Source organism: Nesoenas mayeri (genome assembly GCF_963082525.1).
Source record: "Nesoenas mayeri genome assembly, chromosome: 11".
Lineage (NCBI taxonomy): Eukaryota > Metazoa > Chordata > Aves > Columbiformes > Columbidae > Nesoenas > Nesoenas mayeri.
This window is the reverse complement of record NC_137563.1, coordinates 12,906,824-12,920,664: the sequence shown is the minus strand read 5'-3', so window position 1 is coordinate 12,920,664 and position 13,841 is coordinate 12,906,824. Positions and strand designations below refer to the sequence as shown.

The window sequence follows — 13,841 nt, the reverse complement described above, 5'->3', positions numbered from 1 at the left end:
ACCCTCTCCAGAATGCTAAAAAACAAAATAAAGATTGTAGCCGCTGGTATGTAAACCAGCCAACAACACCAACACCTAGAATGCCACCAGAGCCAGTGCCCAGCAAACTCTGAACAGAAATCAGGCAGCATTGAACTCATCAGTCCTTGGATAACACATGTGCAGCCGCCTCCCCACAATATCTGGCAGCGTCACCAGGATCTGCGCACCCAGAGAAAAGCACCTTGGTGCCTCCAAGCAAAGAATGACCTTGGCTGGCACAGGGGTACCTGCTTGGGCACGTGGGGAGCCAGCTGGGAGGTAGTAAGAAAGATGCAATCGTTACGTGCAGCACTGCAAAACAAGGGAACATCGCAAACAGCGCCACTCCCCTTCAGCCCTTGGATGCACCAGGGCAGTCATGAACTGCCCTTCCCCCTCCCTAATTTAACAGATCCAAGAGAACCATTCAAATATGCATTTTATTATTGCAGCACACAAAACATCCAAGTGTGGATACTGTTATAAAACCATAAAGAAAAGGAAGAAGCAGCACTGGCAGCTGCTTCTGCTGCCTGCAGAACCGCAGCGCGCAAGATGGAGCAGGAGACCGTTTCAGCAAGGCAGGCATGAAAAACTTCATAAAAACAACTAATAATAACTGACAGGTGGCCGTAATTCCAAATAGGTGCCCCGGGTCCTTCAGAACGGCTCACGGTGCAGTACACAGGTGATACCTGATGTGTTCCCCTGCCCATCAGCCCTGTGCCCACCACCAGCACAGTCCAGCTTGGCGAGATGGCGGAGCAAAGCGTCACATCATGAAGCTGCCCCCAGCACCAAGACAGTCATCAGCTTAGAGCTGTTAGGTGATTCCAAAAGTAAGTGGAAAGGGGCTTATCTATTAACTTCCTCCTATGTTTACTTCTGCCTGCTTCATTTGTTATTGTAACACAAGCTGGATCCGTCTCCTCAACAACGGCACTGTGGTGCTGCCCTGAGATGCTCACCCTGTGCATCAACACCAGATGTGCTCCTGCTGCTCCCTGTGACCCATCCTGCAAGGGACAAGCTGAGCACAGCCAGATGCCCCCCAGGGTGACTCTCCCATCCCCCTGCGAGTCTTTCAGCCCCCAGCCCTGGGACAGACAGCGCAGCCTCCAGCACCGCAGGGTTCACAGACTCACAGAACTGCTGACAGCATTTTAAAAAGCCAGACATGGCAGGACAGGGAAGTTTCAAGTGACAACTAATGTCAGGAGAGGTGTATCTGTGGCACCGGTTATTCTGACTGCATTAATTAAAGAAATGCAATTTCAGCACATCTTATTTGCCTAAATGGTGCTTTAAACCCAGGTGACGTTTTCCAGAAGCTCATGGGACAAGGTTCATCAGAGTCTGTGTGTAACTTCAGTGCTTTCCTACAACAGGCAGCACCCAACTCCCAGAGTAGCAGAGCCCTTGGCCCCTGGGAGCCCCTGGCCACAGGCAGGGATGCTGCCCAGACACAGGCAGCAGCTCCACACTTTGGTTTCCATGAACTAAGTGTCTCACTCAGGTGAATCTGTAGGTTTTGCACATGAAATAAACAGGGAATAAGGAGGAGAGATGAGAACGTATCCACCAGTGGTCCTAATCCCCTGTATTAGATGTGGGCATCCCAGGGCATCCATCTGGGTGGGGTCCATGGAGGAGCTCAGCGCCCTCCTCCCTCCACCCATGGTGCCGAAGATCCACTCGATGCCGAGGGCCACGTTGTCACAGATCCGGGGAGCCCCATGGAGGGGCTCCCACCGCCCAGCAGCTGGGACAGGGCTGGATCTGGATTGACACCAGGTTACGGTTCCTCATTGTCACTTCCAGGCGCTGGACGTGAAGTTCCATCGTGATGTCCAGCAGCGGGGCAGTGGGGACAAGGGCATCTCCCAGGTGATGTTCCCATGGCAATTCCCAGCCCCATGTTGACTTTTTCTCTCTCCACAGAGACCCATGGAACAAAGGAAAGTACAACAATTGGGCAGTGTGTGTGGGGGTCACGGAGCAGTCACTCCTTTCAGGCTGATTTACAGTTTCCCAAGTTCCATGCAGAAGCCAACAGGGATGCCGTTCCGAGCTGCTTTTTACTCTTATCCTTGTCTCATGGGAACCGCACAAAAGTGTAAGACTGCAGCCCAGCTCCATGCCTGCTGGAGATGGCACTTGTCCCCAGGGCGGAGGGATGAGCAGACAGACAAATAGAGGGAATGGGGAATCTTGAGTTCAGAGGGTTGGTTGGAAGAACAGCCCATCTTTCCAGTGAAGGTCCAGCACTGGTGCTGGGTCTGGGAAGCAAACACCAGCACCCGACACTTGGGGAAGCTTTTTGCCTGCTGCACCCAAGCACTGGGAAGATCTGCCCATTTTCTAGACCTGGGTACAACATTCACATCCATCCTGGAGCTGCCAGCTCCCAGCATTGCTTCTCCCAGTCACCTGTGCCTGGGACGGGCACCGGGTCTGCTGGGGTGCAGGATGCGGGCAGCTGGCCCCAAGCGTGGGGCACCAAGCCCTCCCACACCTCAGGAAACCCTAACACGGCCGATTAGTCTCAGAGAATACATCTTCCCCCTGCTCGCTTCCAGGGGGTGAAGGGAGAGCCAGAAGGATTTGGAAATTTCTGTCCTGAGTGCAGGAGGTTTAATTGCTCACGCTCTCCGTTACTAATGCACTCCCCTGGCAAAACTCACATCCTGCGACACAGGAACCATAATTGAGTTGCAGCTCAGCCGTGACGAGCCTTCTCACGGTGAGGTTCCCTGGGGACAAGCCCTGCTCCAGGTCACAGCCGTCCCTCCGCTCATCCCTGCGCTGTCACGGATGCCAGCACTGCTTTGGCACTGCCGTCCCCTTCGCAGCAACCCTCTACAGGGACCTGCTCACTGCTGCTGGGCTTTGTACTTCTTTCTACCCAAGAATGGATCGTCTCCTCCTCACAAACACAGCAGTTATGTTTCAGGCTCAGAACCATGTTTCTGGCGGCTGCAGGTCTCAGGTTGGTTGTGGAGGAGCTGCGACCCAGCACTGGCACTCGCTGCTCAGTCCCGGCTGCTGGAGCTGCACCCAGGTCCTGCACCCTGCACAGGGCTGGGGGGCAGCGGGTGGGCGTGACGGGCACCGACGCCTTCAGCATCCTCACCCAGTGCCAGACACGAAGGGTTGGGATGTGCTCTGTGCTGCGAGAAGCAGAAAGAGCTCTGCTACAGGCTGCTCTGCTTCTCCTTCACTTGCAACCCTGCACTGCGAAGCAACATCACATCAGCCCTGAGCAGTGAAATCATCCTCACTGTAACAGCCACATCAGCCCTGAGTAGTGAAATTACCCTCAGTGCAAAGCAGTACCAACTCTGTACAGTGAAATTACCCTCAGTGCAAAGCAGTACCAACCCTGTACAGTGAAATTATTCTCACTGCAAAAGCAACGTCAACCCTGAGCAGTGAAATTCTCCTTGCTGCCCATGGCACCAGCCCTGGTCAGTCCAGGAACCCAAGCATCATTCCAGGCAAACCTCATGTCCCTCCTCGTGCTCTCCTCGTACCCGTCTCTCACGAACGTGTCCTCACAGAAACTCTGGTGGAATAAGGATGAGCTGTTAGCCCAGTTTTGCAACCAAGTGAGGTCATGGTGCAGGGAGGAGCTGTGGGTGTCCCAGAGCAGCACCCATGGGGCACCCAGGGGGCAGGGGTTGCACAGCTGCTCCCCCAGCACATTTTTCCCTTTGGCAGCCCCAGGACACTGGCAGAACATGACACGGATCATCATCATCGGCTCACGGACATGAAGATTAACCACGTCCAAAAGCCACGTCGCTTCAGAAAAGCCCAGCAGAGCTGACTGAGAATTACACACCACCCACAGAAACTAAAAACCAAACCAGCCTAAAATGCCTCAGACATCATTCCCCATTACACTCTATGACATCCTTGTAACAAAATGCCACATGTTAATTAAAAAGCCCTACAGAAACAAGCATGCTCTCCCCTCAGTGGCACAGGGGTTACTAAGAAAAGCCTCAACCTCATTTCTTTCCTCCAAGCCGTTGGCTGCATCTTCATTTAATTCTCGGGGACTTTGCCAAGGGGCCGATGTAGCAGCGCTGACAGTGGGAAGCATCCCATAAGGGCAGAGAGAAGTCACTGTCATCATTGCTCAAAGCACGCTGTGTTGGGAATTATTTTATATTAGCACCTTATTTATGTCTAGACCAGATGTTAAGCTGAGGGACACGGTACCCAACTAAATCAGAGCCCTGCGAAGGGGCCATATGAGCAAGGCAGAACGGCAGCTGCCGCACCGCTCATCCGCCCCACGGCCACTGCTCCACGACCCAGCGCTGTATCCCACAGCCCCAGATGGAGAAACCCCTCATGAGAAAGCAGAACTCACAACTGGTTAAAGACCCACCATTGGCTTAAGGAGTTGCCACCCCAAGAAGGGGTGACAGGCTGGGTAATCATTCCCTGCAGGTTTGGGATTTTTATATCAACATGCAAATGAGAATGATGCAAAACTGTAAACACACATGTAATAATGCAAGTGGAAGAAAGGATGGACAGAAGTAACACAGAGCTGGACCAGAAGACAGAAGAGTCCATTCTGCATCAGGAGATGAACCTTAATATTGAGGAGCAGCCCAGGAACACGGAGATTCTGGCAGGACCGCGGTCCAAGAGTCCCCTCCAGAGGGATGTGGGATGGTGCCAGCGCAGGGCAGGAGCCGTCGGCTCAACTGGCAGAGCCAGTGGCACAGGGGACACGGAGCACATGGCGGGGACATCCCACCATCTGTCACAGCCCCACTGCCCACACCCTGTCACCATGACCTCCAACCCAGCCTTCTCCCCTGCCTTCCCCCCACCCTCACAGCTTCTCCCCCTCCAATTGCCCAGAGCTCCCGGGGCCCAGACCCCAAAGACATTCTGTTCTCATTTCACATTTCCTTTGGAAAACCGTTCTTGTTCGCCAGCCAGAAATATTAGTCAGCATGCTATATAGTGCAACGCTAATGAGAATTAAATCGATTCATGAAAAGTACCTGCTCAGCATGTTTCTTATCTATTTTTCAAACATAACTATATTGGATTCTGGCTAGGTTTTTTGCAGTTCCAATATACTGTCCATTCTATAAGTTCAGTATATAGATAACATATAGTTACAATGGCTATAAACTACCTCATCTATATATTCCTAAAGACTCTGGCTCCAGAATGGTTTAATCCATTTTTGTAATTTTTTTATTAAACAAAAATTTCCTATTGGCAGCTAAATGGATTTTTCCTTTGGGATTCCAGCTTATGTGCCAAGCTAAAAGCCAATACAACCTGAAACAGCCCTGCTCTAAACCCTCTAAAAAACAGAAAAACCTCATCAATACGACAGATATGCTACTATAATTTAAGTCTTTGGTAACAGACATTGTGCAGCCAAAATATTCTATTTCCAGCTACAGCATTGATCAAAATTTGACATCCAGCATTAACTCACTGAGGTCTCTCTGGCCTCACAAAGCACAATATCCCAAAGCTTTTGTTAATTATCATTAACAAAAATGCCTTGTCTGTCTGGCAGTACCTGGCAAGTCGTGACCCACCTTATTTCACTCCTCCCCGCAGCATCCCAAACCAGCCTAAGATTTTTCTCCATGCTCAGGAGTCCAGTGCTTATATTCTTTACTGCCAGATAGGAAAGATTAAAATATGTGCAAACCTTGAATTTCCACTGAGATGCTCAAGGCAGAAAACTGACTCTCCTGGGGAAAGAAAATGGGTCTCAGTGTGCGCCCAGCTCCGGTGGGACCACAGCCTGGCCAGGGGCGGAGCGATGCTCCCCGCTCAAAAATCTGAAGAAAACATGTTAAAATTATTATGCTAAGATTATTAGGTCACAGCTGTCCCCTGGCTCTGAGCCCCGCAATACTCACACCTCTTTGGGAGGGATTCCCCAGCCTTGGCATTTGCACAATGTGAGGTGAGTTCTACTAACCCGGACAGGTTCTCCAGTCTGTTCCCTTGTCTACAGAAGAGCCCTTTCCTTTTATGTCACCTTTCCTGATCAGGACCAAAGACTGAACAATTTGAGAACAGATCCCCCAGTTTCCACAAGGAAAACTGGGGACAGTCACTAATGAAAGGACAAAGTTGATCCTTGGAGCAGCTAGAAGATCCCATGGCTTAAACCACCACTCTGCTCCACAAACTGCTTATGTAAAAATGGCACCATCTTGCTCAGAATGCAGCTCCTGAAGTGTATCTGGAGAGACAGCTGCTGACTTTAGTGAGGAAAATAAGATTTTCCTGTATTTTCCCCTTGCTGTCCCCTGCAGCCAAAGGAGGCACGATGGCATCTCGCATTTTGTGTGTGTGCAGAATAAACTGCTTTCCTCGTGACATTTCAGCTGCCAAGTCACTTTTGCAAATGAAGACAATGGTGACCAGTGAAGCTAATCTACATGGGCAGTAATTGCCAAAGTGTAATTAAGGGCAAAGAACAGTCTGCATCTTTAAAAATGACGATGCAGGAGGAACAAAGCGCCCAGCTGCTCTCCAGGGCCATGCCAGTTTGGTCCACTGGCAGTCACAAAATTCCTATTTTTGATTAGAAAAAAGAGCTTCCCCACTGGCAGTCGGAAGCCCGGTTCAAACAACTTCCCTCTGCACTGGCCCTTTGCAGAAAAGAATCAGACTCTGAGCACCAGGAATTTTTTGCAGATACGAAGCTCAGTCTTGGCCATAATTACACAACAGACGTGACAACATCTGCACCACACGTAGGAAAACTGCCTGTTCAACCCCAAATCCCACAGGTCCCTTAGGAACAGTCATATCCCAGTACATCTCACCCAGTAAATTCCTGGAAAACCAGATCGTCAAAATCTGTGCCACAGAGAGAGCGGACAGAGAGACTGGATGTGACTGTCCTGTCCCCAGCACCAGCCGTGTGCCCGGGGGACGGGGCTGCAGCAGCTTCAGACCCCACACCCTTCCCCCTGTTTCGGAATGCAACGGGCAGCAGTCACTGATCTGTCATGGGATGAAAACACCATCATGGATAGTTAATAGCTACTTTCAGCTGCAAGAACTCCTTGTGCCGATGTCCCAGAATATAACAAACAAAAGACAGGCTTGTTTGAATAGGAGGCAGGTGGTGACAGCAGGGGGAGACAGGCAGAATTTGAAGCTTAAAAATACCTTTTGATTTGAGATGGTCAGGTAGGCACCTGCCTGGGGATGTTTATGGGCAGCGATTTCACGCGCACACAAACCCCCGTGTGTTTGTTACGGCCACAGCAGCCAGAACTCCGTTGTGAACACAGGGGGGTAACCCACAAGAGGTGGCTGACGAAGAAACAAATTAGGATACATTTTCCTGTATTCTGAAGCTTGTAAGAGGCTGGTAGGAAAAACAACCAAAAATAACTAACCACAAATCCTGCCATGGATTTAGCTCCATCCTTCCAAATCATCGCCCCAGCGCTGGCAGGACAAACCCCGTCCCACGCGCACGGTAGCTGTGCTGGGGCTGCACCAGAACCTGCTCCCGGCTCCCTCCTGCTGAGCAAGAGCCGCCGGCCCTGCAGACACTCGCTGTGGACTCATCAGCTTTGCAGGCAGTTCCAGATCATCAATATGAAATTGCTCTCATACCGCTGTGATAATTTACTCTGGAAAAATGTCAAATAAAAGAATTTGACCTGAAACCTTCTTATTTGCAGAAGCAACTCCAAAGCTTTCTGTAACCAAACAATATTTGGTGGTTTTGACCACAAACAAGCGGCTGATGACAGAAGCGCTGTCCAGTTCTCTCTGCAGCAGCACCAACATCTGATCCCTGTGCTAAGAGGGTGTTGTCTATTCTTGATAAAATTGATAGCAAATAAAATACTGCCCTTGTCCTCCCATAGGAAATCCCTGCTCGTTCCCAGCCTTCTCCAGTACCACACTGTCATTTCTAACAAGTGACAGCAGTGCCACGCGTCCTCTGCTGCTTGGAAACCAGGAGTGCAGTGATTTCAGAGGGTTTGATCTCTAAACCACCCCCACCTGAGGGACAGTATCCCGTGCAGGACAGAGGGACGGCTCCGTGGCAGTGGGAGCATCGGTGTGCTCTGCGTGGTGAGATCACCATCCTCCTGCACAACCTGTGCTCGCCACGGCATACATGACATTCCTGCAAGGCCCCCAGAGGGCCAAAGTGTTGAGGGAACCACATGGTTTGGTTTTTCCCACTAGCAACTCCCACCTCATGTAGCGCGAGATGAAGATGAGCACACATCATCCTCGAACACGTGGGGCCAAGGGCTGCTGCCCAAGTCAACAAGGATTCCACTTGTCATTGACACCCAAATTCCCCCAACGTTTGCAGGCAGTGGCCGTTCTCTGTGCCCCCAGCCATGCTCAGGAACCCACCTTCACACATGGTGCAACACCCACCCCGAGAGGACACCCACCCCTCGTGAGCTGTGGAGGAGCTTCCACGGGCTGGTGGCACCTCCATCAGGACCTTCCCCCCCACTGCTGCAACTCAGCGAGGGTCTGGCTCACCGCACGGTCTTTGCTCATCTTCAGACAGGGCTTCCAGGAGAAGCCAACCTGCAAGGTTTCAGCTACAACACAGACCCAACAGGTGAACCAACGAGAGGGATCGCAGATGCTGTCGGTGCTCCTGGTCTCATCCAGGGCAAAGCGCAGCATCAGGTGAGCTCCCACAGAAGGAGATGGCTTTGCTTGAATGTGGCCACCGGCATCCTCCCCATAAACACCATCCTTTGGAGCTCCTGAAGAGTCAGTCAAAAATTAAAAACAAGTGGGCTGCTCAAAGCACTTTCAGTATTCTCCAGACACCTTAAAAAAACCTCCTACTGTGCATTACCTAACTTTTTACATGGCAGAGGCAGAAAATGTCTTATTTCGTGCTGCTGTTGTACATATCCTTCTACATTGGTAATACTCTGTGTCTGTATACATATATATCTATATTTGTCTTCAACATCTTACACAGGAAAGCGATAACCAAAACGGTTCTTTCAGGAAACTGGCTCCTAAGAGGGGGATAGTTGGCAGTTTCACAGCAGGTAACATTGTAAGACAGGTATGGAAAGTTAACAGAAAATTGACATTTCAGCTGGTGAAGAACAGCAGCACTAGAAATATTTTCAATGGGTCTCCACAACAACTTGTGTGTCTGCCTCTCATTAAAACAAGAGTAAATATGTCACTAGTTTTTCAGAGGATGTTTAGTAGATGTTTTGTATTTAGAATTATATCTTTGGAAATTAACATAAAAGGGAAAGGGAGATGAAGCCCAAGAAACTCTCAGCTTTGACTTCAAACTTGCTGTGCGTTTTGGGCAGTTTTGTTTCCAAGCCCATGACCCGGGGGGTATGTAAATGCTGGCGCAGGGACCGGAGGATGCTGCCCTGCCAGCGAGCGGCTCTGCTGAGACACAGCTCAACAACGAGAGGCTTCTGTTGCAAATACCGTTTAAATGCTAGAAATAAAAATGTTACTTTGAATGGAGTCAGCAGCAAACCAGCCACAGAATCCTGCGGGTGTTGCGTTCGGCACTGCCAAACGCAGGGCTGGGGGGGCTGTGGTCCTGCAGTCCAGAGGCTTTGCCGATGGGCTTGTCCTGGCTGCAGCAGGATGGGCTGCAGAGCCAACCCCCGCTCCCCAGCACGGAGCCTGGCAGGTCCGGCGCTCCGGCAGTGGGAGCATCCTCCAGATAGAACACATCACCTGTGCCCGGACTGCGGCCGAGAGCCCCGCTGCGCCAGCACCGCTCTGCTAACCTATTTCCCAGCAAGAGCAATTGGAAACTCTCAGAAGATAAAAAGATAACGAACAAATAACCTTCACAGTAGCCAGCGCTGCAAAAACTCGAGGCTCCCCTTCGTGTTGACTGCCTGTTATTAATGATCCTGTCGGGTCTCTTAATGAACTTTGTGCTTCACGTGGAAAACGTGGGGTTTGTCCAAGAATACAGTCAAGATCTCATTTTTATTTATTTCCAGTCTCACACAAGAAACTTCTTACATTCTGAACCTAAGAAACCCCATTTTTATATTTATTTTCTCACGTCTCCACGTTCTCATAGTACTACTGAGGTTTGAAACAAAACACCACTGTCTCTTCAGGAAAATGCTTGATGCATCGAGCAATGGCAAATCATTAATTATTTCAAGCCTCTTATACCACCACTGACACTACAGTGAAGAACTTAAAACATTTCCTCAGACAAGCAGCTCAGTCACAGCAAAGCCGCAGCGTGAGAGCATCGCTTGGGTTTTCAAAGCTCGCTTTATTCTGAGCGTGGCTGCCAGGCTGGCACACGGCTCTGCGAGACATGGAGCGCAAGGTGGGAAGTAGAAATTAAACCAAATGCTACACCAGCCCCTGGCCACAGAGATGAACAAAAAGCCTTTGGGAATGGCTGCTCCTCTCCACCAGCTCCTTGGGGACACGTCCAGGGGCAGGGACACCACTGGGACCCGGGGCCGGCATCAGCGCAACGCCAAGGGCCGGAGTGGGAACAGGCATTGCTGTGTTCTCACCTTTGCTGGTTCCCACACTGCAAACTGCCACCTACGCCCCTTTAAAAGGTGCCTCTGTGATAAGTAATATGATTAAAATACAAGCTTTTCTGAGTCAGAAAGCCTAACATCCTCACGTTGAGGCAGCTGCTGGGAGTCCCTGAGCCCTGGCAAGCGCTGAGACTGACAGCTCTGCCCTGCTCTGCTCGCCAGCAGACACAGACCCTGCCCCAGAGCCCAGCGGAGATGAACACTGGGCCAATGTCCTCTCCACACCAGCAAACTACTGGAATACAGGAAAAAAAACCCAGCACCAAAACCCCTGACAGAGGTGCCGACCCAGCTGCCTGACCCACTGCTGATGCTGCCCCTGCCTGCAGCAGCTCTGTCCCCAAAGTCCCCTACCCTTGGGGAACCCACGGACCAGCTCTCCAGGCTCCTCTGCCTGCTCGGACGGGCTGTTTGCAGTGACAATTAGGACAAAAGAGAGAAAGGATTTACCCAAGCTCAGACAACTAACTGTTCATTCAACATGGGAATATTATCAAAGTAAACTTTGGATAATCAAATAAAAAGGGCTTTATTTATAAACAAAATATTCAGTTATTCTCTAGCAGTACCCCTACTCAAACACCTGTTATCAGGCACAGCCAGAGGTTAATTTTATTGACAGATTTAACCAGTGCTATTATCTGAAACACAAATAAGACCTCCTAAAATCAGCTCTGCCTCCAAGTGCTTCTGTCTTTTCCCCAGCAATGGAGAGGCCAGATGACCTGTCAGACAGGCCATGCTTTAGGGAGGGCACAAAACTCACCACGTCCCCATACGCTGCGTGGGAGCAGTAAACACATGGGCACAGCAGCAAAAATCCATGTTACAAACTTCCAGCAAGCAGCTTCACTCTCCAGATGCGCGCTGTGATTAACAGCACTGCGTATGAAAACTATGACTTATGCTTTGGACACTTTCTCCGTATTTAAGTAAAAATAGAAGTACATAAATTAGAAACAACAGGCGCAGAAACAGCCTGGGTGAGTAAACACGATGGATCTCGGCAAGTCGTGAAATATCTGCACTTGTGAGGGAATGACCTTCAAAACTCATTCACCGCTTCCAGCCTGTGTGGTGACGGTTTTTCTCACTTGCGAGACATTATGCATTCCTACTATGCACGCTTTAATTCTGCACAGACTATAAATACTTGGCTTATAAGGCAGCATGAAAGCAATAAAAACCAAATATCTAGATGGGGTAACCTTGATTGTGAGGGTAATATGAGCTAATTCTTTATACCCTAGGTCATGCATACTAAATACCAGGGTTCAGTAGTTACTATGCTGTACATAAAATAAGCCATTGAAATACATGATCAAGTAGTATTTTGTCTTAAAAAAAAATTTAAACAGGCAGACATGCAAAATGACAACATCTTGTTAAATTATCTTAAGGACAGAAAATCCAGATTTTTCTAAACTGCATTCCCCATACTTTCTCTCCCAAACTACAGTTTTCCATTGAATTTGTATTAAAAACAACTTCTGAGAGACTAATTAGTTTTGCTTATGCAAAACAAACTAGGTTGCCTGTATAGTTGTTTACTGGGTCACACTTTACAATCCAGGTGGGGGAGGTGAGGAAAGAATGAGCAGCATTAGCATTCTCCAGCCGTTTGTTGCACAAAACACCGTATTTACCTATTTTAAGCGATTTAAACAAAACCGATGGTGCCTCCCATACCCTGCAGCATTCCTAGGTAACCATTCTTTAACATCACTATTTAAAGCATGTTTCTCCCTGTAAAGGAGAAGATGCTCCCTCCTCCTCGGAGCTGGAGAGGACTGGTGAGACCCAGCGAAGGCTGGAGGGTGGGAGTTGTTGCTATTTACATGTTGAGTCACCTTTACTCCAAACTCTGCACTGAATTTTCCATTGCCCACGGGCTGGGCTGAAGCCAGGCGATACCCGCAGGAAGAGTCGCCGGTGCTACCGCGTACGAGTTCGTGGCGAGCTCTCTTGCAGAAATGATGATGACACGAACGAAGAGTAAAAGCAGTCGGAGCCAGGGATGCTCATCTCAGCCCTCCAGTCCCAAGGTCCCGGTACCTGACTAGTGGCAGCAGAGCCAGAGAACGCCTTTTTCTAGTTTTTAGCAATACGACATCCCGCGGTCCCTGCGGGCTGAGCCGCGGCCCCGCGCAGACCCGGCAGCAACCGGCGGCTGCAGATCCCGGTCCCGCCGGCAGCCGGGCTGGGCAGTGGCAGATGCGCACCCGGTCCCGCCGCTCCGGACTGTGGCGAACCCAAACAACCGCTCATTAGGGCAAAGCTGGGCGCTAACGAGGGAGGCGGACCGGGCACCCCGGGATGCGGCGGCGGCGGCTGGGGAGAGCCCAGTCCTACCCGGCAGCATCTCCCGCGCACCCTGCCCAGCAGCACCTCCCGTACTTCACGTCGTACCCAAATCCCCCCTGCGATGCCCGGAGGCCCCGCAGCCAAAAGAGGAGGCACCGCCTGGCTCCGCGGGGCACGGCCGCGGCTCTCCCCGGCGCCGGGGCGGCCGTGCCCGGCTGTCCCTGCCCGGCTCCGGCTGCGCTCCGGGGGCTGCGGGCTCTCGGCGGCAGGGGAGGGGTTCGCAGGCGGGGGGCTCTGCCCCGAGGCTCCGCACCGCCGACAGCCGCGGCCCGTTTCCCGCGGCGACGCTCCGGACGCCTCCCGAGAGCCGAGAAGCCGCGGGCGGCGGGAACGGGGCGGGGGGGTCTGCCTTTGTTCGCGGCGGCAGTGCAGGACCGAGACGCCCCCGCCGCTCCGCTCCTTTTGTCTGCCGGCTCCGGGCGGCAGCGCGGCGGCTCTGGGGGCAGCGCGACCCCCGCGCGGGGCTGTGCCACCCCCGCGGGACACTGACCTGGATGGTGCAGGTGTACTCGCTGTCGTCCAGCAGCCGCACGGTGCAGTTGTACTCGCGGTCCAGGTTCCTGCTGCTGCCACTCATCCACCTGCTCAGCATCTTCCCGAGGCGGAGAGGCGCGGAGCGGCGGGCGCTGCTGGCGGAGCCTCCGCTCACATCCCGCTGCCGGCGCGGTGCGGTGCGGCGGGCGCGCCCCTCGCCCGGCCCGGCCCTGTCCCCGCTGCGGGCCGAGCGGCGCGGAGCGGAGCGCAGTGCCCGTGCCCGGGCCGCGGCGCTCGGCGGGCGGGTGGAGGCAGGGCCGGGGGGGCGCCCGGCGCCGGCTGCGGGGGCCAATCTCGGCGCCGCGGCGGTGACGGGCTCCGCCGCAAACCAATGCGGCAGGGGGGGGC

At 52.1% G+C, this 13,841-nt stretch overlaps 1 protein-coding gene across 2 annotated transcripts in view; it reads right to left on the bottom strand.

Annotated features, from left to right (window-relative positions):
- Nucleotides 1-13,551, bottom strand: part of FRMD5 (FERM domain containing 5) — a gene marked incomplete at both ends in the record, with an annotated part of 81,556 nt that extends 68,005 nt beyond the window's left edge. For both annotated transcript variants that reach the window (XM_080351324.1, XM_080351325.1), the window contains one exon: nucleotides 13,450-13,551. In XM_080351324.1, the coding sequence (XP_080207450.1) occupies nucleotides 13,450-13,551 (102 nt within the window). The remainder of the gene's footprint in view (nucleotides 1-13,449) is intronic.
- Nucleotides 13,552-13,841: the final 290 nt, after the last annotated feature.